This window comes from Narcine bancroftii, chromosome 1 (genome assembly GCF_036971445.1).
Source record: "Narcine bancroftii isolate sNarBan1 chromosome 1, sNarBan1.hap1, whole genome shotgun sequence".
NCBI classification, from domain to species: Eukaryota; Metazoa; Chordata; class Chondrichthyes; order Torpediniformes; family Narcinidae; genus Narcine; species Narcine bancroftii.
The window spans coordinates 26,715,509-26,743,223 of NC_091469.1; the positions used below are offsets into that span (position 1 = coordinate 26,715,509).

The 27,715-nt window shown below is 45.7% G+C and overlaps 1 protein-coding gene across 2 annotated transcripts; it reads right to left on the reverse strand.

The window, feature by feature from the left end:
* Positions 1 to 12,660: 12,660 nt before the first annotated feature.
* LOC138756420 (thioredoxin-like) lies at positions 12,661 to 27,600 on the reverse strand. Of its 2 annotated transcripts, XM_069922915.1 has the most exons (5): positions 27,492 to 27,600; positions 23,262 to 23,366; positions 21,832 to 21,891; positions 15,426 to 15,488; positions 12,661 to 12,903 (listed from the first exon to the last, which is right to left on the reverse strand). In XM_069922915.1, exons 1-5 carry the CDS (start codon positions 27,543 to 27,545, stop codon positions 12,841 to 12,843), a joined length of 345 nt encoding a protein of 114 aa, XP_069779016.1. In that variant the 5' UTR covers positions 27,546 to 27,600; the 3' UTR covers positions 12,661 to 12,840. The 2 variants fall into 2 exon arrangements, with proteins under 2 accessions (XP_069779016.1, XP_069779023.1); XM_069922922.1 differs by lacking the exon at positions 15,426 to 15,488.
* Positions 27,601 to 27,715: the final 115 nt, after the last annotated feature.

Sequence of the window (27,715 nt, forward strand, 5' to 3'; positions counted from 1 at the left end):
TGAGGGGTGGCAACATCTCTCAGCAAGAAGAAGAACTTCTAGAGTCCAATCAACACCCCAGTCGGGGGAGGAGGAGAAGCTGCTACCGGCGCCCAAACAACCTACTACAAGTGTGCGGTTGTTGCCTCGCTTCGGCAGTTGGGACCAGTCCAGGTGTTGATAAGTATAATTGGGAAGGGCTTGCATACTGTAGTTTGAAATCAGCTTTAGATTTTGTAATAAAGATTTGTATAAACTGAAGTGCTCTCGGCGTGTGTGTCTGTTTTCTTTCGGTAGCTCAATCACTGTGACCAATCTAAAACGAACAAAGTGAGAGGTACAAGTTTACCCAGGACAATTGGCATAGTCAGCAGGATTGGTCTCAAGATGTTTCGCTGAAAGAAAGAGGTGAGCCCTGAGCAGTTCTTGATTCCGGGATGGACTTCCAAAGACGATGGGTTTGGCATGTTGGCCAATACCCTGTTTTTGTTGGGACCACCCATTAGTTGGGATGAGAAGTTAGATCCATCAAGTGCGCCTCTGGGAGAGCGGGCTGGCACTCTCCTTTGAGAAAGAAAATTTCCTGTTAAAAAGGGGACGCTGACAGACGGTTTTTGGCTGCTGGCCACAGCCTTACATCTCTCCGTTCAGCGTGAAGCAGAATTAGTTCAGCGAGAAGTAGAATCCCAGCACAAGAGAGAGCAACTAGAGGAGGAGATAGAAGCCATGAGACAATGCTGTTCCATGATGAGCGAAATTGTTTGCACCAGTCAGGACCGAGCCAAAGAATGGAGGGATAAGCATGTCCAAATGATCTGCCGTAATATTAAACTCCAGCAGCAGCTCTGTCCAGATAAGGAAAAGCAAGGGGTAGAACCCGATCCACATCGTATTCGTGCCATGATAAGGAATGGCAACGATCCTGATGTAATTGATGATTGGGATGGGAATATCTGGAATGATGACAATGGTAATAATGCAGATACCCCTTGGCATGTGCCTGATGTACTCCCCTCTCCACCCGCTGTTCACGCCCGCCTCGTAAGGCAGTGGACTTTCCAAACAAATGAAGACAGAAGGGGAGAACGATGTAAATGAAGAGATTGAAGGGATAGATGATGGCCCGGGATCCCAAGCGGCCTCAGGGGAAAGTACCTGAACCCCTGCTTATTCTCAATGAGCCCCCCCTAGATGAGATGGCCTCAGCCTCCTCCCAACCACTGGGTAGAGGGCCCTCTTGTGGGCCAAAGGGGGAACGGGTCGGGAACAGTCAACGATACGTGATTTCTCTATAAAAGAGCTGGCCGCCATTGGAGATTGATTTAGGCAAAAGACGGGAGAAACTCTGGCAGCCTGGCTCCTGCATGTTTGGGAACAAGGAGGGGGTATTGTACATTTAACCCCTGAGGAATTGTTGGGATTAGGAACATTGACTACTGATATCTGGGTCATTGCTGAGCTACGTGGGAGAAGGAGAGGGGTGGATTATTTACTTGCCACTCTAGGGGATGCCCTGCTATAAGTATACCCATCACCAGTAGATTGGGATTTACATTTGCAGAGCAATTGGGGCACCCCAGAGGAGGATATAGCAGTAATTCGTTAACAGGCCCAGGCCTCTGCCTTGTATGCAGGGCGTTTGAGGCTGTGGGTATATGGGGGGAGCCCTGACGAAGAGATATTCACGGCCGGAATGCATACCCAATTGGTTCGTTCCTCCCAACCTACTGTACGGGGACTGGTTCTGTCCGTAACTAGTCCGCTGATTGGGCACCCTGTGTCTGAGGCGGTGCACGCCTTATCTGGGCTTAGAGAATTAGAGTTGGGAGGTAAAATCCACTCACGAACAACCCAGGTTACATCAGACAAGCAGGATGAAAAGAGAGGGGCTGCTGCTAATAACGGACCGACAAGGAAGGACCTTTTTCTAACCTTGTTAAAGTTAGGCGTACCTAAAAGTGATATTGATGGGAAACCTACCGCGGTCCTTTATGCCCTTTATAAGAGGAAGGCAGGGGAACATCATCCCCAGCTGTTGAGTCCTCCTGGCCCAGCTGTGCCTTCTGCTCCCACTGCTGCTCCTATCGAGCCAGCTTCTCTTGCTTCAGTTACCCGTGATGAGATACAACAATGGGTTAAAAAGGCTCTTATGGATAATAGTAATATGTGGTCCTGGAAGCCGCTGAACCCTACTAAGGCATGAGGGTGTGGGCAGGGTTCCCATGTCTACTCCATTGAGATACAGCGGATACACGGGGACCCGCGGCCCTACATACCGTTAACAATCCATTGGGTGGGGGTAATGACCGCCAATATTTGGCCTTGGTCGATACCAGTGTGGAGCACTCGGTGATTCCGGGTAACCCCGACCTCTGGACTGGACCAACATTTCGAATAGAGGGGATGGGAGTGATCACCCTGGCGAAGGAAATAAAAGTCCGCGCCACGGTGGGTGATGGCTCTTCCCCTGTATGGTTACATGCCCTGGTGGCTGCCACTGACAAGTGTATCCTGGGTATTAATATGTTGGCCAGTACAGCCCTTAATACTAGCCAAGGGGGATTTGCATTTGGAATTCGGACTATTACAAAAAGATTAGTGGTGGGTCGGGCTCAGTGGGATCCTGTGATGGTGCCTCCCCCCCCAAAACCAGTGTGCATTCCACAATATCGCCTCCCTGGGGGGGCAGGAAGAGATTACTGCCACCATCGATGCTCTGCAAGAAGAAGGGGCAGTGAGGCCCGCGTCGCCCTTTAATAGCCCTGTTCGGCTAGTCCAGAAGCCGGATGGCTCCTGGAGAATGACAGTTGACTATCGTTTTTTGAACAAACATGCCCCACCACTTGCTTCGGCAGTTCTGGACATTGTTACCCTTATTGAAAAAATTGCTACTGGGAACTCAGGAACATGGTATGCTGTCATTGATCTCACTAATGCCTTCTTCAGTATTCTTATAGATGAGGTCTCACAGGATCAGTTCGCCTTTACCTGAAAGGGGAGCCAGTATACCTTCACTTGCCTCCTTCAGGGCTATGTACACTCTCCCACTATTTGCCACAGCCTAATTGCCCATGATTTGGAGGCGGTGCCAGTATTGCCTTCTCTCTTGATTCGCCATTATATTGATGATGTGATGATCCAAGGGGCCAAGGTATGGAGAGTGTTCAAAATACCCTGATGCAAAGAGGGTGGGCCATTAACCCTGCCAAGGTGCAGGGCCCATCCCAGATGGCTATTTTCCTTGGAATTCAGTGGCATGCTGGAGAACAGGTGGTTCCCGATAAAGTTCGCAATAAGATTGCAGTCTTGGCCACTCCTACTAGTGAAAAGGAGATCCAGTGTTTTCTACGGTTATTGGGATACTGGCGACGCCATATTCCACACTTGGCATTGCTTTTACGTCCTCTTTACAAGATTACCTGAAAGAAAGCAGACTTTTTATGGGGTAACGATCAGGAAAGGGTGTTTCAGTCCGCCAAGCAGGCTATCCTTCAGGCCCTGCCCATTGCTCTCCGCATCCCAGATACCCCCTTACAGGTCTCCGTTACTGATGATATGGCCTCCAGGAGCCTCTGGCAGAAACAAGAGGGCCGCCAAGTCCCGCTGGGATTCTGGACATGAACCATGTCCGAGGCTGCTTTTGAACAACAGTTACTGGCCTGTTACTGGGCCCTGCTGGAGAAGGAAAGAATGACAGGCGATGCAGATGTCCAGTTGCGACCTGCACTTCCAATAATGAACTGGGTCCTGGCTAATGACGCTAATCTAAAGATCGGGTGGGCTCAGCAGTTTTCTATTGTTAAATGGAAGTGGTATATTCAGAGTCGTGAAACCAGAGAGCCTGAAGGGGTGGGCCGCATACACAAACAGGTGGCTGATCTTCCGTCTCTTCATGAGGACGTTGAACACGTCTTGCCCCCTCCCCTACGCCCTTCACCAGTTCAATGGGGTAACCATATGATTCGCTTCCTCCAGCAGAACAAGAGGACACCTGGTTTACTGATGGTAGCAGCTGGTGGGTGCAAGGAAAGCAGAAGTGGAAGGCGGTGGCTAACCATCCCAGGTCGGGAACTCACTTAACGGAGGAGGAGGATGGTGGCTCAAGCCAGTATGCTGAGTTGAAGGCAGTCACTTCACCACTAGACCCCCATGATCACCCTCTTTGCCTGTTTACCGATTCCTGGGCTGTGGCTAATGGACTAGTGGTATGGATGCCTGATGTGGTATGGATGCCTGATTGGCAAAAGAACGACTGGCTGATACATGACTGCCTAGTATGGGGCAAACAGTTATGGCAGCTGTTGTGGGATGCTTCCCACCATTGTGAGATAACTGTATATCACGTTGATGCCCATACCAATGCGACGACGAACATGGCACAACATAATGCAGTAGCAGATCAGCTTGCCACTGTCAGCTGTGCCGATACCATCTCCCGGCTTGAGGGGCACATGAACAGAGTGGCCATTTGGGGGAGAAGGGATCAGCTATGTGGGCCCGTACACATGCCTTACCCATCCATCAGGATGATGTCTGCATGGTCGTGCATACCTGCCCAGCATGTCAGCTTGTGAAGTCCCACACCATTCCTCCTGGTCCGCATGGCCGATTAAGACAGGGTGCTCGCTCAGCTGCGGTCTGGCAAATTGATTACATGGGTCCCATGCCAGACTGTATGGGTAAACGATACATCCTAGTAATGGTTGACACTGTTTCGGGCCTGGTTTTTGGTTTTTCCACCAAGACGGCTGACCAAGCTAGCACTATCCAAGGACTAAACCATTTAATTTCTCATTATGATGTACCAGAGGAAATTCAGTCTGATAATGGCTCACACTTCTCTGGGAAGGCAATCTGTGATTGGGCAACTGACAACAGTATCTTATGGGTCCACCATATTCCTTATTACCCGCAGGCTGCTGGGTTAGTTGAATGAATGAACGGCTTACTGAAGGAACAAATTCGTTCATTAACACCACTGGTGACCCTGAAGGGGTGGTGCCATGTGCTGCAGCAGGCAGTCGACAATTTGAATCATCTCCCTTTAAAGGGAGGTACACCTTTCCACCATCTTGTTCACATTTCTGAACTACAGCCTATTCCAGAGGAAAAACAGTCATTGCCCCCCATTTCCCGAGCTAGAGAATGGCGGACAAAAGGGTATGGGTGGCACCACCAGGTAGTGGCCCTTCTGTAAAAGGGGAAATAGTGACACCTGCCCAGGGTAACACTCGATGGGTAGCTATTGAGGGACAGGATGATTTAGTTTGTTTAAATACTGAACGCTTATGGCATTGTGAATGACATATGTCAGGCTTCTCTATTCCAGGTCCTCCGTCATGCGCTCCTGCTGATCTGGCTTAACAGCTGCTTTGGTGCCAGCAATTGGATTTGTAATGTCAAGGACATTCTGAGGGAGTTGCCCGTGGGGGACACGGCCCGATGCATTACACAAAGTTCTCGGTCACCCGCCTCAAGTGCAGCTTATATAAATATGTTATTTCCGGTCACGGTTCCTATATTCTTTTTGTGGATGGACCAACTGAAGGAGTCACCCCCTACTTCTGTGATGGTCATTTTTGTACCCGCTTTATATCTTGTAATAACTCTGCACCGCCTGTCGCTAAGTGGTGGAAAGATTCCGGTTCTGTGAAGGGTTGGTGGCCTACTTCACCATCGAACATTCCTTCAGATTTGTCCGACAATTCCTTTCTCCATGTTTCCTATGCGTACGCTCACCGAATGAATGTTTCTGATTGTTGGATTTGTACTATAGGCCCTTTGCATACCAGTACTGGCATTCCATGATCCCCATTCCTTTCACCCGAAAGGAGGTTGCTGCCTGGAAATATTTTGATCCCTCCAAACACAGGGTTCACATTTATGCTAATGAGTCTGTGCCTGAGGAGGCCCAGTTCTTTAGTCTAAGTGACATTATGGCTATTTTCCAGGATGGCATATTTCTACCCCACCTTATAATATGATACCCCCCCCCCCGCTATTTTATTGTTTCTCAATATGTGAAGGGCTCTGTCTGCTTTTGTAAGTTCCCCGACAAGCCTGCCGATGCACTGGGATACAGTGATTGTCTGGCATATTCCCTTTATTTCCAAGCAAAAAAGGGTCTCGCGCCTTTGCATGGCTACTCTTTTGCTGGGGTGGTTGCTGCTATTTGGCATACGCCATCCCCTACCTGCATCATATTTCCCATTTACAGGATCATCCCTCGCTTATGCGTATGTCTCCTGTCCTTCGGCATAGACGTGCCCTCTCAGGTGCCGAGATTTTCTTTGGCGCCTTGATCCCAGGTTATGGCGTTATTCGCGTTTCCCAAGAGGTTCACAAATTATATGATCTGATGGGCTCTATTGCCAATGAGACATCCTTCGCCCTTTTGTCTGTCAGTCAGGGCCTTAATTACCTTAATCACGAACTTTCTGCTGTCAGGACAGTGGCTTCACAGAATCGTATGGCCCTGGATTTTCTTTTAGCAAAACAGTGTGGCACGTGTGCCGTTGTCGGTTCTGAGTGCTGCTCGTATGTTCCCGATGTATCCACTAATATTTCTGATATTGTTCAGCATGTTTCAAAATCTGTTCGTGAGCGTCATCATCTGAGTATTGTGGCCCACAAGGATAGTTTGAGCCTTTGTTGGAATCATTTTTTTATGGTTAACTGGTACATGTGGGGGTTGGGCCACACTATTCTCCGTTGGTTGCTCGCATTATGCTTCTGTACTCAGTATGCTTGTTAGGTCTTTGTAAGTGGCAGACTGCGACCAAAGGGGTGGAATGTAATGGAGGATTTAAACCATGTTTTTTGCTCCTGCAAGGCTGAGAATCAGTAACCTGTTTGAGACTCAGTGGACATAAGCTAAATTCCACCATGGGGCTCAGAGATGCAGTTTTCTGACAAAAAGACATCTGGTACCAAGAACATTTAATCTTCTTGCTCATTAGCTGGTTCCTGTTTGAGATTGATGGGATTTGGTTGGTCGCAGACTGTCAAGCGAGACCTCGCAGCTAAGTAGATCATTGTATTCAAAGTGATAAGCTGGAAAGTTGTGGTATTTGATAGAAGCCGAGGCTGCTCGGTTATCTTTTTTTTGTGCTGGGAATAGGTGCTTGGCTAAGCAGTTTTTGGGTAATATAAGCCATGGTCCCACTGCTGAAGTTTCAGACTCCCTGAGGGGTGGCAACATCTTTCAGCAAGAAGAAGAACTTCTAGAGTCCAACCAATGTCCCAGTCGGGGGAGGTGGAGAAGCTGCTACCGGCGCCGCGGCAACCTACTACAAGTGTGCGGTTGTTGCCTCGCTTCAGCAGTTGGGACCAGTCCAGGTGCTGATAAGTATAATTGGGAAGGGCTTGCATACTGTAGTTTGAAATCAGCTTTAGATCTTGTAATAAAGATTTGTATAAACTGAAGTGCTCTCGGTGTGTGTGTCTGTTTTCTTTCGGTAGCTCAATCACTGTGACCAATCTAAAATGAACAAAGTGAGAGGTACAAGTTTACCCAGGACATAGAGCTCATTGTGTATGGTCTGCAGTTGACCGGTGTGTGTGGAGGTACAGCATACCCTGGACAAGGCATCTGGAGTGTCGTTAAGGGCCCCTAGCCGGTAGGTGATGTCCACATGGCAATTTTGTCATTTTTGATTTTGCCCCTCTTGGTGTTACTGAACATGAATGCAACAGAGTGCTGGTGCGTAAGGAGCATAAATCTTCTACCAGCCAGGTAGTGCCACCAGTGCCTTTTGGGTTCTACAATGGCCTGAGCCTCCTTTTCCACATATGGGTTCTGGAGTTCATGGCCTTAAAGCGTCCATGAGACAAAGGCAACCGGTCTGCCCACCCGATTGAGAGTAGCGGCCAGGGCTATGCCGAAGTGTCACTTTTCACTGGGAAAGGTACATTTTCATCTACCACGTGCATGGCGGCTTAATCAATGTAACTTTGGAGGTAATGAAAAGCTGTCTGGACTTCAGCCGAAAGGGGGAAAATGGAGGCTTTTAAGAGGGGACTAACCTTGTCAGGGTATTGAGGGACCCTCTTGGTGTAATATGAGAAAAACACCAGGCATCTCCTCAAAGACTTTGTGGTTCCAGGGAGGGGAAGCTCTAACAGGGGGCACAGATTGGCATCATGGTCTTCCATGGTGAGGCCACAGATGGTGACATTGTTGAGGTAGGTGAAGGTAGTTTTCAACCCATACTCACCCACCATCATGTCCATCTACCGCTGGAAAATAGATACCCCATTGTTAATATCGAAAGGGACCCCCCCCCCCCAGAACTGATAGAATGGACCGTTAGCTTAAAATGCTGTGTACAAGCGGTCCTCAGAACAGATTGACAGCTGGTGATAGGCAGCTTTTAGGTCAATGGTCAAATAGACTTGATACTGCACGATATCGTTCACCATATTCGAAATGCGAGGGAGGGGGTATGCATCCAGGAGTGTGCATCTGTCAATTGTTTGGCTATAGTCAGTCATTAACCTGGACTTGATTTCCCCCTTTACCACCACCACTTGCCCTCTCCATGGGCTGGTGCTGGGTTTGATGATCCTCCCCTCCTCCAGCAGGTGCTGGGTCTCCGTCTTTATAAACTCTTTGTTTGCCGCGCTGTACTTCCTGCTCTTGGTGGCGATGGGCTTACAGTCAGCGACAGGTTTGGGAACAGGGGCAGGGGGTCACTGTTCAGCGTGGAGAGGCTGCAAGTGGGTCCTGGTTTTGAGGACCCTCCGTTCCAAACCATTACTGGAAGAAAGGGACCAGAAAACTCCAAGGTCACACTTTTAAGGTGACACCGTAAGACCAAACTCAACAATAATGAAGCACACAATTCATCTAAAATGTACATGCGAAATTTACAAATTCCCCTCTTTAAACGACAATGTTTCTGTGCACACGCTGAATGGGACTGGGACGCTAGGAAGATTCGGTAATTAGACGGGTAAATTTTTAAGTTATATTTTTGCACAGTCCGTGAGTGTGAAACTTTCCGTGGAGCCTGTGTCAATCAGGTACTTGGTTGAATGTCCATTTACCTTCACCATCACCATCGAGTTGCTGAGCTGGTGAGGTGTATTCTGGTAGAGGATCAGCAATGCCAGTTTGCTGGAGATGCCATGTTCTTCCTTCGCGTGGCCCCGTCCGTCATGGGTTGACCTGTTCAGGTAAGTTGGTGCCGATTTCCTGGTGCGGCAAGATGGCCATCCTCCTTCCTCTTCTGACAACGATAGTGGCATGGAATTCAAAAGCAGGCTGCTGCAAGATGGCCACTGAGCGCTTTCGCGTTGTTTCCATAGGTGGAGGGTTGCACAGCAGGCAATCTCGGACGAGTCTGGCACAGACGGCTTGGGTCTGGAATCGGATCCAGGAGCGGTACAGGCCATGGACTTCCCCAGACCTCCTTTTGTGCGTCAGACCCTCGCCCAATGTCCCTTCTACCCACAGCTGCAGCAGGCCATGTCTTTGGCCGGGCAGTGGGAAAAAGGGTGCTGTCCCTTGCCACAGAAAAAGCACTCCTGGGCTCAGGAAGCGGCAGCCATTAGAGTGGGTGCCACCATAGTGGAAGTAGCTGGTCCTTGGAGGTGCTCACCCGAGAGTGCGAGTTCGCTGGCCTCAAGGTTGTCGTTCTCGAGATTGGTGTGTTCCAGTGATTTGGCTAGCTCAACATTGCTAGCGAGGTCCTTCCTTCCCAACTCGAGCAGTCGCTGCCTCGCGTACCTCAAGCGGACCCCTGCGACCAAGTGTCCTGTATCTGTTCATCTTCCTAGTCCTCGTTCAGGGCCTTCATGTAGCAGGCCTTCAGCACCTCGACGGCGGCCTCGTATGTTGGGCAGTCCTGGACGACTGCGTACCCCTTCCTCCCTACCCTTCTGTATGGAAAATGTCCCTGATCGTGTTCAGGTAAGCCTGGATGCAGTCTAGCAAATATGCAAACTCCTCAGCCGCATTGGGGGACTGGGGAGGTGGGGGTCTATTAACAGTATACTGGGCTTGAGCAACGGCTCCATCCTTGTTTGTAAGCTAATAAAATTGTAGTGTAGATAAAAGCTCACACTCGACTGGAGGGAGAATTAATGCTTTTATTAGCTTACAACAGGAAGGGTTCACAAATAGGCTTCAGAGGGGTTTAGGGTTTAGGTGGGAAACCAGGGTTATGTATACGGGTCCCCAGGGAGGGAAGGGGCCGGGCTGCAGAACCAGTTGTCTGTACAGACTTCGAGTGAATCCCAGTTCACTATAATGTGCTGCTGCACCTTCCTGACTAATGAGGTGGTGTTGTGGGTCCAGGATACGTTGCCCTTTAAATGGATACCAAGGAACTTTGTGCTCTCCACTCTCTCTACAAAGGAGCCATTGATATGTAATGCGGAGTAGTCCTTCGTTTTCCTGAAATCCACAATCATCTCTTTTGTTCACATTGTGACTCAGTGCAACCTAATCAGTCTTATTTAACTGCCACATGATTTCCTTACTTTTATATCCAATGCCTGTGTTTTTGAACCCTAGACATGTTTTAGTAATAATACATATTTTATTTATAACCGGAAGCAAACACAAAACCAGAGACAGAATGCATGCACACAAACTAATCTTGCTTGTGTGCAAGTTCACTGAACTACAAATACCTACAGGAGATATTTGGACTACTGAGGGTTAGAACAAACAGTATCTGCCTCAAAGGTACAGGCAGGGCACACAGATGGAAGAGTTTATCCAGCTACACATTTGAATGTACAAGTTAAACCTGTTCGATCACAATGGTCCCCCAGGTGCGCACCACAATTGAGTCCCCCAGCCCCCTACGGCACACACCTTACAAATGGTCCTCAAGAGCTGTCCACAGATCAGTCAGGTGCAGCCTCCGGGAACACCCCAGATATCAAGTCACATGACTTCATGTGAGGAGGATGACCAATTAGAAGGTGGCTTAGTCTGGGGTATAAAGTCTGATTTTGAATGACAATGGGAAGTGATCTTTGACCAGTGAAGCATTTCTTGTTTAACCATTAAGGAGCCTCTCTGTGTTACAAAGCCATGCCCCATCTACTTGCACAGCAACTTTCAAGGTAGGAAGAGTGGAAAATATATGACGCAAAAAACAGTGGTCTTTTCTCCAGCCATCCTCTTGTTTTTAATGCAAGAATAAAATGCCTTGGGATTCTCTTTAATCCTGCTCACTAAGGACATTTCACAGCCCCCTTTACCTTTTGAAGGTCCTATTGGGGCTCTTTCTTGTAATCCCTATGTTCCTCAAGCGCCAGGTTTGATTTTTCTTCCCAGTAGGACTACTACAGTACCATGCCTAGCTAGACTATCTACCTGCTTCTTCAAGAAACGTCCAAGAATTCTGACCCATCTAAGTTCTGACATTAAGGAAGTCCCAGTGAAATATTGGGGAAATTAAAATCTCTCACTGTAACCCTGCCATATTTTTTTACAACTTTCTATAATATATCCACATATCTGCTCCTTTCTCATGATTGCCATTGGGAGGCTTGTAGTCAGTGGCGGATTAAGCATTAGGATGAGTAGGCTGAAACCTAGGGGCGCAGAAAGGAGGCCTATCCGTGATTTGATTGATCGCCCAACAGGTCAATGAAGCGCTGGCATCTGCGTGGAAGGCATGGCATATGGCCAACGAAAGTCGATATTTGGGGGTGTGGGAACAATGACATAATGCAGCCAATGACACGGATAGAGATCGGTAGCAAAAATGTTGCTTTGAGATAAACGCCATAGTCATGGAGACATTTACCCATCAACAGCTTGGGCTTGGAGCCCAAGTCAGAATCGGGCCACAGCCGCATCCTGGGGTGGGTGTCTCCACTGTGGGCGAAGATGGCAGTGGTCTCCATGGTCCCTCGAGAGCCATGTGCCATTCTGCTCTGTGTTTGGTGAGTGATTCTGGCTGTGGCTCATCAGCCTGGTAGGAGGTCTGACCCACAGCCATGTATTACCAGCCGCTGCTTGTGTCCAGAGGCTGAGGATCGGAGCGCAGAGGTGGTGTGTAACAACAATGGAGAGGGTGCAGGAATCCAGCCTGCCCTGCCACTGTGTTGATTGCATCAGAACCTGGTGACCAACTACTTTCAGAGCAGAGAACCAAGACAGAGGAACAGGCGATGTTTCAGGTCGAGACCCTCAACCAGGGCAACAGAATTCTCCTCCACAGTATTTCATTCAACAAAGAATGGGGGCCATGGTGCAAGGTTGTGGGGGGGGGGGGCGCATAGTAAAGCTCAACCTAGGGCCTGGGTGGTAGTTAATCTGTAGTATATCCCTATTAGTTATTTTATCTCTTATTTTTTTATCTCTATCCATACTTCCTCAGTGTATGTATGATCCCTCCATTACATCATGAATCCAGCTGTGAAGCTTTTCCTAATGAGTAATCAAGCCGCCCACCTCTTTTATATTCCTCTCTGTCCCATTTAAAACAAGGGGACACAGAAGCATTGAGCCACGAGTCCTGTCCCTCTTGCAACCAAGTCTCTCCCTTTTAGGAACTTGCAGTTAACAACATAGAATAGATTTTTCTAGCTGTGCAAAGGAACAAAGTTTTCCAGATCCACTGTGAATAATCAGAGGAAATCTGTGTGTTTTTACATGGAAATATTTCACTCTCCTCTCTCTTGTGGGTGAAAGGAGGAGAGTCAAATAATCAAAGGTCGAACTATATAACTTTTAATTTCATTGTTCCTAATATACAGAAGACCATCATGTAAAACAACTTTAATTCTTTACATCCTGGATCACATTAGTGTGCATTAATGATTTTTACTTTGCTTCTCTTCATCCATATCTGGGAAAGGTGCTCAACAGGGTGTGAAATGGTCACTGGAATGAAATCACATGAAAGATTGGATTCCATGCTTCAACTTATCAATGTCGAATCCAATGAGCTTTTTTACCTGAAAATGCAACAATGAATCAAATGAGTAATTGCAGTTCCTGAGGAAGAAAAGCCAACCAATGCCCTGAGTGGCCCTTCAAAGCCCTGAGAGTGGTCATCCCAATGTGAACTGCTGCCTGAAATCCAAGGATGGTCAGCCTCCATGATGGTGGCTTTTTTAATGATCGACTGTTATTCCTTGCAGTCAACTTCCCCTCTTGGGATCCATTCCCCATGCAATCCACTACTGCAATCTCCATTTGGGGGCTGGGGGAGGCCTTGACCACCTTTGGCCTCACATTTTTTGGAACTCCACACCAAACCAGAAATTGCCATGAGCTTTAGTTTGGGAATCCCTCCTTTATGCAGTTTCCAGATATTAATTTTTAATTGGAATCCAACTTTTTTTTTTAAAAAAAGTAACCTTCTGAGTTTCTCCATCATGCCTGAATTTGTTCCTCCAATTCGAAAGATCAATTTATGCAAATTGTGGACTCCATTCCCCGTAATCCCCATCTTTTGCAAAGATGACACTCCTCTCCAATTTCTGTGTTTTATACACCCTTTGAATTCCACATCATGTTCAGCATGGATTTGATGATCTGAAGGGATTGATACTATATTGTACGACTCTTGTGAACTTTGTGTTGGGTCTCATATTGTCTACATTATTGCAGATCCTTTGAAAACCAATTTATTATACTTACTGCATCTTCTCTGTTACACTTTCAGTGACATTAATTAGGTTGTCAAACATAATAATAGAGTTTAAATATTATTTGAATTTCCAGTTTTATAGATGTTAACGTTTTCAGTCTTAATATTTAAATTGCTCTTCAAGTCATTCCTCTTTCTTATTTAATGGTTTTACAGACACCCTATTAATCCTTCCTGAACATAGTGTCCACCAGGAGGCGACAAAGTGATCCATTTGGACCAGAAATTCTATCCTTTCTGATCAATTTATCCATGATCTCCCCACTCTGATTCAGTCTATGTGCAGCTACTGCCAGGAACCATAGATGAATTTCTAGTCATAGCTTTGAAATTTTGAGCACATGAACACAACAATCTCAAATTCTCCATGTGACAGATGGGAGAATATGCTGATGGTGCAAGTGCCTAAACCTTTTATCCAGGATTCTGAACACCAGCAACCTCCAAACACCAGCACATTTTTCAGTCGTAGACGTTATACATAGGTAACGTTAATTTCCTGTAATAAATTCTTCATTTTCAGAGGGAGACCCCTCCATCAAGCCCCCGTCATCCCCATCTCCCCCCACCAAGCCCCCGTCATCCCCATCTCCCCCCACCAAGCCCCCGTCATCCCCATCTCCCCCCACCAAGCCCCCGTCATCCCCATCTCCCCCCACCAAGCCCCCGTCATCCCCATCTCCCCCCACCAAGCCCCCGTCATCCCCATCTCCCCCCACCAAGCCCCCGTCATCCCCATCTCCCCCCACCAAGCCCCCGTCATCCCCATCTCCCCCCACCAAGCCCCCGTCATCCCCATCTCCCCCCACCAAGCCCCCGTCATCCCCATCTCCCCCCACCAAGCCCCCGTCATCCCCATCTCCCCCCACCAAGCCCCCGTCATCCCCATCTCCCCCCACCAAGCCCCCGTCATCCCCATCTCCCCCACCCCCGGGCAGCATCTCTTGAGTTCTGTGGATAGGTGACTCTCCCATGGGAGAGAAGCAGGTGGCAGCCAGCTCAAAGTGGGAGCAATGGCTGTCTTCCTTACCCACAATTCCCCCACATACCTGGAGTGCTAGAGCAGTTCCAGCTGCATGGGGGAATTATGAGTAATGAAGATGGCCATTATTCCCACATTGAGCTGTCGCTGCAATCTGGTGTGGTCCAGGCTCGGAAGCACTGCACACCTGCTGCCACGTCGGGCGTTAGATTGGATGGGGTGGTGGGGGGAAAAACAGACGGTGCTGCGCTGCCAGGATGGGAGGGAAAACGGACGGTGCTGCACTGCCGGGGTGTGTCTGAGGGCTGGCTCAACGAGCTGGTGCAGCACCTGAAAGCCGCTGGCACTTGGCTCCACCGCCACGACAACCCACTCCTCCTGCAGCTCTGCACCTCATGTCGGGCCTTCTGCCCCACTTCGCTGGCTGCCAGCTCCGAGCAGCCAACACTGGCTGCCTTTTTGGCCAAGCTCCCCAGCCATCCCGTCTGACTGATGCACTGGTCGAGAGCCTTCAGTTCGGCTCATGTCAAACCACAGCTCGATCTGGTCAGCAATCCCCATCCCGCGCTCAGCCCTGCCTAAGGCATAAAATAGACTGGCACCGACCCTGTGAGGGAAGGGGGAAGGGCAGGGCAACAGACGGCCAGGGTGAGTTGAGGGGTGATGGACAGGTGGGTGGGGGGGGGGGGGGGGGCAGGCCGATGGTTAGGGACAAGGTATTTGATTAAAGGGACCAAAATCAAAATGATTCTGAAATCTGGAAGATTCCCATCAACAGCAGGTGTCTGGTCCCAACGATCCCAGGTAAAAGGTTAGGCACCTGTATTAAAATATTATTGTACCTCTTTTCCTTTCTTGAAAAAGACGATTGTTGGCAATTTTTGGATTTTGAATTCATCTATATCCTAGTGGAAAGACAAACATGAGTAGAACTCCATGCTATTATACAGTAAAGACACCCTGTCAATTTTCTGCTCGTGGCCTGACTTTGATAAACATGATCACCCAGTTCTAATTGCCTCAAATACCATTAGATGAATATTCTAGTTCCCTTTTCATTAAATCATAAACAAAACATTCTATGAAAGATCCTTTGTCTTTAGTTCAGTGAAAGAATCCTCAACCAGAAGCTGGGAGGTTAAAGGTTCAGCCATTTGGGCATGCTCACAAGTGACCGTCATGTCATGTGGGGAAATTTAATTATCACTCTTTATTTAATTTGGAGACATGACCATTGTTGTCAAGGCCAACATTTATTGTCCATCCCTCCATTACCTCTAGAATATGGTGGACCACAATGCCATTGAGGGAGATTCCCAGAATTTAAAACCAGTGGTGAGGAAGGGACAGCATAGTGTGTAACTTGGTGGGAAACCAGCAGGTGGTGCTCCTGTGCATCTAATGCTGTGGTCTTTCTTGCTGAGGACTTGGGAGCAGATGACAGAGTAACAATGTATTTTGCAGATGTGGTTGATAAAATTTTCCTTTCAACGTTTTTATTAGTTTTATCATATAAATGTTACACAGGTGCATGAGAATAAAATAGAATATTAACAAATCTTATAGAATAATACAGATGATATTGTAACCCATGTTATTTTAAAAAGTGAAAAACCATTAAACTACCATTCCACTTATCTAACTCCACCCTACAGAGGCTATTGGCTTAACACGGACAGACTACTACTGACCGATTTTAAAAAAAAATAGGGTAACCAATAGGATCGTAAACCAGAAAGTAGTTAATCTTACAAATTTTGAAAATAATTGAGAAAAGAACCCTATAAAGAAATAAAGTTAAGATTCATTTCAGTAGTAGAATATTAATTTTTTTCCAAAGTCAGACTTGCCATTATTGATTACGAGTGGGAGGGACAGCATCTTTCCATCTCATTAAAATGGCCCTTCTTGCGATAAGGGAGGCGAGGGCAACTACATGGGATTGTGAAGCAGTCAGAATTAAACCTGTTGGCCAACTTATTCCAAAGAGTGCAAGAAAAGGATTTGGAATCAAATTAATATTAAGATCCAAAGACAAGGTATGAAATTAACCCTTCCCAAAAAGTGGAAAGAGAAGCACATAACCAAAACATACGATACAGAATACTTTCTTCAGTTATACATTTATCACATTTAGAAGAGAGATTAGAATAGAATTTAGCCCATTGTATTTTGGAATAGAAGGACTGGCGTACTATCTTAAATTGTAATAATGAATGTCTAGCACAAAGAGAGGATGAATACATTATTAGGACTAATTAATAAAAATCTATGATACCAAAAACGTTTCCTAAAATGAAACCAGATTCTCAATATATGTCTAACAACAAAATTATCAGTTAATTTGGATGCCAAAAAAGGTAACAGTTGAAAGAAGAGAATATTTTTTAGTAGATTTAATTTTAAATTAATCCAACTTAATGTACCTAAATTTTCCTTTTGATGAATCCAAAAATCTAATATTAGCTGCCCAATAATAAAATCTAAAGTTAGGTAATGCCAAGCCCCCATTTTAAAAAATATTTTGAAGGAAGACTTTCCTAAGAAGGGGGTGGGGGGGGGGGGAGATTTATTTTTCCATGTAAAAGTAGAGTCCAATGAATTAAAAAAGGATTTGGGAACAAAAATGGGTACAACTTGAAAAATATGTAAGAATTTAGGAAGGATATTCATCTTGATAATATTGACACGTCCAATTAATGTCATTGAAAGAGGGGACTTCTTGACATGATTCACTAAGGTAAAAAAAAATTATTGAACTTCTTAGTAATAGTAATACTTAGATGGTTGAACTGAAAATGAACGGCTCAACCCTTCTGCAAATTCTATTTATATCCTGAAAATTGCCTGAATTGCCTTCCTGATTTATTTCTTGAAGTTTTTCTTACATTTTTATAATACTCAAGTACCTCATTTGCTCCAAGTTACCTATACCTACTATACACCTCTCTCTTCTTCTGAACCAAATCCCAAAGTCCCTTGAAAATCAAGGTTCCCTATGCATGTTGTCACGGATTTATGTTAATCTTTAATGTTAAACTATATTTCTTTTAGAAAATGTCTTAGTAAGGTAAATTATAGAGTTAAAACATTAGTATCTGTACTTTTAGTAAGCTAGCTGTGGGTTGGCACAGGGTCACACACAGGTCACAGCACATTTATAGAGAACCACTATTTTCTGAGAAGAATGTTCATTCTGGGTGTCAATGTATCTTGGACAAATGGGTCTTAATTATTCATGAACTGCTGAGAAAGCCATCTGTTTTTCATAAAAGCCTCTTAAGCCTCTTGTACAGAGATGAGGTCAGAGGTTGTTATGGAATGGTTTTGAAAAAGGAACAGAAGTTTGGTAGAAATAAAACTGATGGTCATGTGGTTTCCAAGAATTGGAACTCACCTCAGGGTGGATGTAATGGTCACATGATGTGGAGAAATATATTACCAAATTCAGACATTTTGAGTTTAGGTTTGGAACAGTTCAGCTTGGAGTTAACAGAAGTCAACACCCTATGACACACAAGGATTGAAACTTTGTGAAAGATAGGGTTGAGTTACAGTAACCAGAATTGGTGGCTGTTTGTTGTGTGTTACTCCTAGAAGGAGAACATAGAATCCGTGGCTTTTGAATTAATGAAGACCACTTTGCTGTCTCTTTGGATAAGAGGACAGAATTCTATTGGGTCTATTTCTGTGTTTGGCCACTTCGTTTAACCCTTGCCTGGTTTGTGACTTCATCATGGAAGAATATAGCCACGTTGTGAGTAAAGAAGCCTAAAGATATAATGTTTAAAAGTGCTTTATAATTATTTCTGAACTGAGAATTTAAGACCTTCAAGCAAGACCAAAATTATGCTGAACTTTTAAAGATTGACTTTTCAGAGTGGGACTGAATTACACATACATTTGTGCACAGTGGGGTTAGGTTTAGAGTTAAGTAAGAAATGTTACGTTAATAATAATTTAATAAAAGCTATTACAGGTATTTTGAATTTGCCATTGTCTGGTGAATTTTCCATTGCTGTTCCGGAGTTACTGGTAACAAAAACCTTTTGGTCCCAAGCACAATTAAATGATTGCTAGTGCAACCTTGACATTAATCCTGACAGGAACATACAAATTCTGTACTCTAAATCTCACCTTTGAAGATCTTCTACCTCACACAGCCTTGCCTGAAAAAAAAATCCCAATCTACACATTCTAGTTCCTTTCTCATTTCCTCAAAATTGGCCTTTCTCTAATTGACAATCTTAACCTGAGGCCCAGAACTAAACTTTTCCATAATTAACTTGAAACTAATGGCATTATGATCACTGGACCTAAAATGTTTCCCGACACATACTTCTCTCACCCGTCTGTCCCATTCTCTAATAGGAGATCCAGGATTGCATTCTCTCTAGTTGGTACCTCTATATATTGTTTTAGAAAACATTCCTGAAGACATTTGACAAACTCCAAGCCACTCAGCCCTTTTATGGTATGGATGTCCCAGTCAATATGTGGAAAATTTAAATCTAATATCATAGATTTATGTTTCCTGCAGCTGTCTGCTCTTTCTTTACAGATTTGTTCCTCCAATTTTCACTGACCATTGGGCAATCTATAATACAACCTCATGAGTGAGGTCATTTTTCCTGTTCCTCAGCTCTACCCATCGAGCCTCTGTAGATGAACCCTCTGGTCTGTTCTACCCAAGTACACCTGTGATATTTTACCTGATGAGTATAGCCACCCCTCCCCTTTTATCCCTCTGTTCAATCAAGTTTCACTAATGGCCACAATGTCATAATTTCACATGCCAATCCTTGCTCTAAGCTCGTTTACCTTTCCTACAGTACTTCTTGCATCGAAATAGATTCATCTGAGAAAATTTCCACCACATACGATCCTTTGATTTTTAATGAAACATGCACTCTTCACTCTTCCACTCCCCCATCTACACTGGCACTGTGGTTCCATCCCCCTGAAAATTTACTTTAACCCCTCCTGAGCAGCACTAGTAAACTTCCTGCAAGGACATTAGTACCCTTCAGTTCAGATGCAAACCATCCGATTGGAACAGGTCTCACCTTCCCTGGAAGAGAGCTCAATGATCCAGAAACCGGAAGCTCTCCCTCCTGCACCATGTCTCTTGTCACATGGTTCTCCTATTTCTAACTTCAGTAGCACGTGGCATGGGTCCTACTGAGATCACAACCCTGAAAGTGCCAGCCTTCAACTTCGCGCCTACCTCTCTCCGCAGGACTACATCACCCTTCCTTCCAATGTCATTGGTCCCTTCATAGACCCCGACACCTGGCTGCTCTCTCCTGAGAATGCCAGAACTTGATCTGAGATATCTTGGACCCTGGCACCATGGAGGCAACATATCACCTGAGATTGTTGATCTCTTCCACAGAACCTCTTATAGGTCCCCCTATCTATGGAACCCCTATCTTCTCCATCCTTCACTTCTTAGCCACAAGACCATACTCCATTGCCAGAGACCGGATTCCTGTGGTTTGTCACTGGTGGATCCCCCCCCCCCCCCAACAGTATACAAAATGGTATACTTGTTATTGAGGGGAAACATCCACAAGGGTGCCCTTCACCACCTGTCTGTTCCCTGTCTCTCTCCTGTCTGTCACCTAGCTATCATCCTCCTGCCTCTGAGATGTGATAATGTCCGTGCAATTCCAGTCTATCACCCCCTCAGCCTCCCAAATGATCCAGAGTTCATCCAGCTCCAGCTCCAATTCCTTAACTCAGCTTGTCTGGATGCCCTTCTTGCAGATGAAGTTGTCGGAGATATTGCTGGTTTCCCTGACTACCCACATTCTGCAAGAGAAGCATTCCCTTGTCTATGACGAGGAAAAAAAGATAAATATAAACCTGCCCTTAACTGTGCCTACCCACTGTATCCTGTTTGTTCCTTGAATAGGTTGGTCCTTTCTTACTTCAACTCCTGCACCACCACCTCAGTCTCTTCTTGCCTGAGCTCTTTAAGTTAAAGCCTTTCCACTCCAACAATGACCGCTCCCTTGATGAGGGAGCCAAAAGAATTGTTGCTAACATCCTTCTGCTTAATTGAGGAAATAAACTGCCCTCATCTTTTTTGTTCTAAATGAGATTTTAGATCCAGATCGAGGTTGACAGTTAATGGCCACCTACTTCCTCTTGAGGGATCAAGGATGATTTGCTTCCACTTTGGTTCTGTGTGTTCAGAATTACCAAATAATGGCAACTTGGGAATCACAAACTAGTCCACAAATAGGCTGGCAGGAAGTCAAAAGCAGAGAGCTCTCTGTGATCCTGATTTATGGATGCAAGATCCTCAATATCATCACAAATGCTCGCCGTCCAGTCATGGACCAAGGATCCCGATATTTCCGGGAGCCAGTGATGATGTTGCACTTCTTCTTGGAGTATGAGTACATCCTTGAATCTCCTCTTTTCACCTCTTGCCACAACTGAACTTGACAGGAAGTGTCTGTTTTAGGAATATGGTACTAAGCATGTAAGAGAGATGACCTGCCAAATGTAGCCAATAGAGAACCTTAGTATTTGGGGATATTGCCTGGGAGATAATCCTGATATTGCTTCGTTTTTCCCTCTCAGTGAATATGGAGGATTTGGTGATATTTTCCCCATACCATGAGAAGCCTGCTGCAAATAGATCAGGTCACAGGAGCAAGAAGGAGAAGAGGGATCACTGCTGCCAGGTGGAGCATTATCTATCATACCTTTCAAGAGTTTTAAAGACCTCCATTCAGTTCATTGTCCGTCATATCCAAGACAAGGACCCCATCCAGTTCAACCCTTCCAGAATATCAGACCCTTTCAATTTTGGAATTATTTCTTCCCCAAAGCCCATAAATTCATTCAAAATGCAGGGACCAGGACTGTGTTGCACACTGCAAGAGTGGTGTACCTTCAGTTGATACATTCTGAACTTCACAATTCATTGATCTAATCACTAAATAATTCTTCCCACAGGCAATAAGAATGCTGAACAGCCAAGGGAACAGCTCACATCAACCATCCAAGGCTCTCCTATTCATGAAACAATATTTATGTACATAGCTGAACACTTGTCCTGCATATGTATTATTTGTCTGTATGTGTGTTTAGCATGGAGGACTGGAAACTATGTTTCTTCGGGTTGTACTTATACACTCAGATGATAATAAACTTGAGTTGACTTACTGTATTTTTTAACCTTGTGATGTCATCCTTTTTTGGATATACTTTTGCAGAAACTCTCCAACTTACCTGAGCCTCATCAATGTCCACTTTACAGAAAATTACATTGGAATATTCTTCAGCACATCTCTGGGGGAGGAATGAAAAGTAAATGTATTCCTTACACAAGAACTATTGTTGCTTGCAGAATCCTCTCCTCATTTCAATTTACATTTAAGAAAGCCACTACATAAAACTAGAAATACATTTTTAAGGCTTAAATTCAGTTAATTAAATAAATGAATCAGCAATTGAAAAGCAGAATTGCTATTCGTTTACTCAAATGTGCTAGAGAAACTCAGCAGGTCACACCCCATACATAGAAAACGTATGTGGATTTCTCCAATACATTTATGTACTGCACCCAACCCCAGCATCTGCAGATTTTCTTGTTTCACTGGTTTTCCTGTACTTACCAAATCCAATTTGTTCATTAATGCCTCTTAGGAAAGTTCTGGACATAAAGAGATGACCAGTGAATGATCAATCATGTTGGTGGACTGGAGTAAAGTGGTTGCATTTGTCTAAAGGTTACTCCAGAACCAGCAATTCAAACCTATCTGCCTTCTGAAATGTCTTATCAGATCACTCAAATCAAGACCCCACCATGCAGTGAAAAATAAAATCATCTCAACTATCTCAGTGCAATTCTCCAACCAACACCCAAGAATCACGTGCCCTTTGGACCAGAGTCCATGATGACCATGTGCACCCATTTATACTTAATCTACCATCAATTCCATTTCATTCTCCTCACATTCCCTCATCAAATCCCCAACTCTCATGTCTTTAAGATTTCTTGGAAAATCTGGAGTGCACAATCTGGGTGGCACGGTTTGCATCGCAGTTAGTGCAACACTGGTGCAGTGCTGGCGATCAGGACTTGGGTTCGAATCCTGCACTGTCTGTAAGGAGTTTGTACGTTTTCCATGTGGATTTCCTCTGGATGCCCCGGTTTCCTCCCCCGTTCAAAATGTACCAGAGGTTGTACATCAATTGGGTGGTATGGGCTCATGGGCCAAAAGGGCCTGTTACAGTGCTGTATGTCTAAATTTAAAAAAAAACAATGGAAATCCAGGCAGTCACAGAAAGAGCATGCAAGCTTCACACAGACAGCACCAGAGACCAGGATGCTACTTTACTGTAAATGGAAGCCCAGAGCTCACACCAGCTCCACCATAGTGCCACTGTTCCACCATGTCACTGGGACTGTAATACAAAATGTGCTAGTGAAACTCAGCAGGCCATGCAGCATCCACAGGAAGTAAAGGATGACCAGTGTTTCAGGCCTGGTCCTTTGTCAGTTATAAGAAAAAACAGACAAGCTCCTGAACAAAAAGATGTGGGGAGCAGGGGGGAGACTACATCACTGACCCCATCACTTCCATTCATCTCTCTCCCACAGCCTCTAACTTAATTGCCTGCACTTCCTGGCCATGTACTCTGATCCAAGTACTTACTTTAAAAACGGGTTTTAATGCTTCACAAGGTTTACACCAAGTTGCGTAGAAATCAATGAGAACCAATTTGTCGCCAGCTTCAACCAGCTTAGCCTCGATTTCTTCCTGAAAAATTAAAACAGGTTATTTTAGTTAAATTAACAGTACTTTTAAAACAGAGCTCTAAAAATAGTACTACCATCTATTTACCCAACCTGTGTAGCCTGTTGAACTTCAAAGGCAATGGGTCATACACTTCATTTTTAAAAGGCTATTTATGATTCAGTTAGTGAAATAATACTTGAAAAAGAACAGGATTTTTCTTCTGCCAATAGTGAAACACCCACTTGTGTCTCTGCAATTATGATCTGGGAGCAAAACTGCCCTCTGGCAATTTGTAGTTTCTCAGAATGTTTTGGTTTAGTGATACATTGAATCTGTTAACTTAATGACAATGCGATTGTGAAGGATTGTGTTAATTGAATTGTATTTTTGTGTGAATAAACATAGAAAATAGGTGTAGGAGTAGGCCATTTGGCCCTTCAAGACTACACTGCCATTCATTTTGATCATGGCTGATCATCCACTCAGTACCCTGTTCCAGCTCTCTCTCTCCATACCCCCTGATCCCCCTAGTCACAAGTACTAAATCTAACTCTCTCTTAAATATAGCTATGGAACCAGCCTCAATCACTTCCTGTGTCAGAGAATTGCATAAATTTTCCACCCTCTGAGTGAAAAAATTCTTCCTCATCTCAGTCTTAAAGGTTTCCCCTTTATCCTTAAACTGTGACCCATGGTTCTAGACTTGCTCAACATTGGGAACAATCTTCCTGCATCTAGCCTGTCAAATCCCTTAAGAATTTTGAATGTTTCTATTAAATCTCCTCTTAATCGTGTAAACTCCAGCAAGTACAAGCCCAGTCGTTCTAGCCTTTCTTCATATACAAGTCCTGCCATCCCTGGTATCAATCTGGTAAACCTTTTCTGCACTCTCTCCATGGCAATGATGTCCTTCCTCAGATAAGGAGACCAAAACTGAACACAATACTCCAGGTGAGGTCTCAGCAAGGCCCTATACAACTGCATCAATACCTCTCAGCTCCTGTACTCGAATCCTCTTGATATGAACGCCAACATACCATTCACCTTTTTTACTGCTTGCTGCACCTGCATGCCCACTTTTAATGACTGATGCACAGCGACACCCAGGTCTCTTTGCATCTCCCCTTTTCCTAATTGGATACCATTAAGATAGTACTCAGCCCTCCCATTCTTTCCTCCAAAATGGATAACCACACACTTATCCACATTATATTGCATCTGCCATGCATTTGCCCACTCATCCAACCTGTCCAAATCACCCTGCACACTCTTAACAGCCTCTACACAGCTTACAATGCCACCCAGCTTCGTGTCATCTGCAAACTTGGAAATGCTGTTTTCCATTTCCTCATCTAAATCATTAATACATATCGTAAATAACTGGGGTCCTAGCACTGAGCCTTGTGGTACCCCACTAGTAAATGACTGCCATTCCGAAAAGTACCCGTTTATTCCCACTCTTTGCTTCCTATCTGTCAACCAATTCTCTATCCACCTCAATACCATATCCCCTATACTGTGTGCCTTAAGTTTGTATAGTAATCTCCTGTTTGGGACCTTATCAAAAGCCTTCTGAAAATCCAGGTAAACCACATCTACTGGTTCTCCCCTATCCACTCTACTAGTTACATCCTCAAAAAATTCATTAAGATTAGTCAGACACGATTTTCCCTTCATAAAACCATGCTGGCTCTGATCAATGAATTCACCACTTTCCAGATTTGCCGCAATCACATCTTTAATAACTGACTCTAACATTTTCCCCACTACCGATGTCAAGCTAACCAGTCTATAATTCCCTGATTTCTTTTTCCCTCCCTTTTTAAAAAGTGGAGTTACATTAGCCACCCTCCAGTCCTCAGGAACTACTCCAGAATCTACAGAGTTTTGAAAAATTATCAACAATGCATCCACTATTTCATGGGCTACTTCCTTTAGCACTCTGGGATGCAGACTATCTGGCCCTGGGGACTTGTCTGCCTTTAATCCCTTCAATTTATCCAACACAACTTCATAACTTACACTTATTTTCCACAGTCCTTCCGTCACATTAGCCCCATGGTCCCCTATTATTCCCTGAAGATTATTCATATTTTCCCGAGTGAAGACCGAACTAAAGTAGTTATTTAATTGGTCTGCCATGTCCTTGTCTCCATGACCAATTCACTGCAAGGGACCCACATTTATCTTTACTAGTCTCTTTCTCTTTATATATCTATAAAAACTTGTGCAGTCATTTTTTATGTTCCCTGCCAACTTTCTCTCATAATCTCTTTTGCCTTTTCTGATTAATCCCTTTGTCTTCCTCTGTAGAACTCTGAATTTCTCCCAATCCTCTGGTATTCTGTCTTTCCTGGCTAGTTTATTTTTGAAATAAGAGAGTTGCTTCTGCTTTGATCATAAAAGTAAAATGGAAGGTAACAATCAGTAGGAAATCAGATTTAGTTTCACTCCTGGAATTCCTACAGAGGTATTTGTTTTCTTTACAAAAGTCATTGGAACGTGGCAGATTGTAAGGCGTGGCCCAGCAGATAACAAGTAGAAACCTCAAACGGCTCCTTCTCCAAATCAGCCAAGGGGTCCTGTCATTTTTGTGGAAGGCTATTTCGCCGCGCGGACGGCAGTCCTTCTGCATCATACCTGACCACTTCACCTCTCTCACCCTTAAGACTCACAGTAAATGTATGGGGGGGTGGGGGTGGGGCGTGGGGGTGGGGCGTGGGGGTGGGGCGTGGGGGTGGGGCGTGGGGGTGGGGCGTGGGGGTGGGGCGTGGGGGTGGGGCGTGGGGGTGGGGCGTGGGGGTGGGGCGTGGGGCGTGGGGCGTGGGGCGTGGGGCGTGGGGCGTGGGGGTGGGGCGTGGGGGTGGGGCGTGGGGGTGGGGCGTGGGGGTGGGGCGTGGGGGTGGGGCGTGGGGGTGGGGCGTGGGGGTGGGGCGTGGGGGTGGGGCGTGGGGGTGGGGCGTGGGGGTGGGGCGTGGGGGTGGGGCGTGGGGGTGGGGCGTGGGGGGTGGGGCGTGGGGGGTGGGGGTGGGGCGTGGGGGTGGGGCGTGGGGGTGGGGCGTGGGGGTGGGGCGTGGGGGTGGGGCGTGGGGGTGGGGCGTGGGGGTGGGGCGTGGGGGTGGGGCGTGGGGGTGGGGCGTGGGGGTGGGGCGTGGGGGTGGGGCGTGGGGGTGGGGCGTGGGGGTGGGGCGTGGGTGGGGGGGAAAGAAGAAATCACCATCAGACAAGGTTTGACACATTCATGGCACAACTTTGTCAGATGTATCTTTTAAACTGCTGTAATGAACCTTTATTCTGTGGTCCTAAACATCATGTCTTGGCGTAATTTTTGTTTAATAACACTCCAGAGAGATTTCTTGTGATATTTTGCCTCATAAATGCACTTTCCTTCCTTGTATTAAAGATTATATTGTGAAACTCTGCAGTCCAACTTTTCCCGGATTCAAACGCAACATTTTTATTGATGAAAGTTGAAGTGTAGCAAACACTTCACCAAGGTGTGGGGGAACATGGGAGATGTCCGAACTAAGTGGGGTGGGGGGTGGAGAGAGAAAGAAAGTAGGAACTGGAATAACTAGTTAAGGGGGTGGGCGGAGATAGGCAAGCTGATAAAATCTGTACTGTTCAAAACTCGCAACGTGGTGGGCAGTGAATTCAGCCACAACAACCACATTCACGCAAAGTGTCTTCAAAGTGGGGCTCAACACGAGTGTAGAAAACCCCTGAGCCGCATAAGGAAATATTAGGGAACTTCAAACGCTGGGTGAAAAAATTTGAAAGGACGAAACCGAGAGAGAGCGCGAGGGTCGGGGAAGGAATGGCACAGGTCTGGGGTAATTCGGATGGAGAACGGTCGAGATGCGCTGCTCGCAGTGAAGGTTCAGCGGAGGCTGGAGAAAGTAGACCCCGCAGGGATGAAGCGGCACAGGACAGGCTTTTCACTCTGACCCAGTTAGCAGAGAAAAATGAAACACTCGGCAATTCCTGTGACATAATTCTTTACCCAAACAACGAAATCGGTCTCATTGGTATGTAACCCGCCTGCGTGTGCATAAGGAAACTTCCGAAATACCCAAGGTCATCAGATTAAAATAATCTCACACACAGTAAAAAAACTAGAGACTGAAAAGTGACTTTCAAGCTTACTTTACTGGAGAGACACTGCACAGGGGTGGTATCGAGCTGCTGCTGCATTGCCATGTTGCTCTCTTGACAAAAGCCCAGTTCGACTCATGATAAACAAGACGAACCCACCTTATTTAAAGTAAAAGGAAGTTGCGTGTTACTCTGTAGCTAAATTGTTGTTGCAACCGAGCAGTAAAGCTGCCTCTCCATTGGCTGCTAAATGTTGTCAAATGGTATTTTTATAT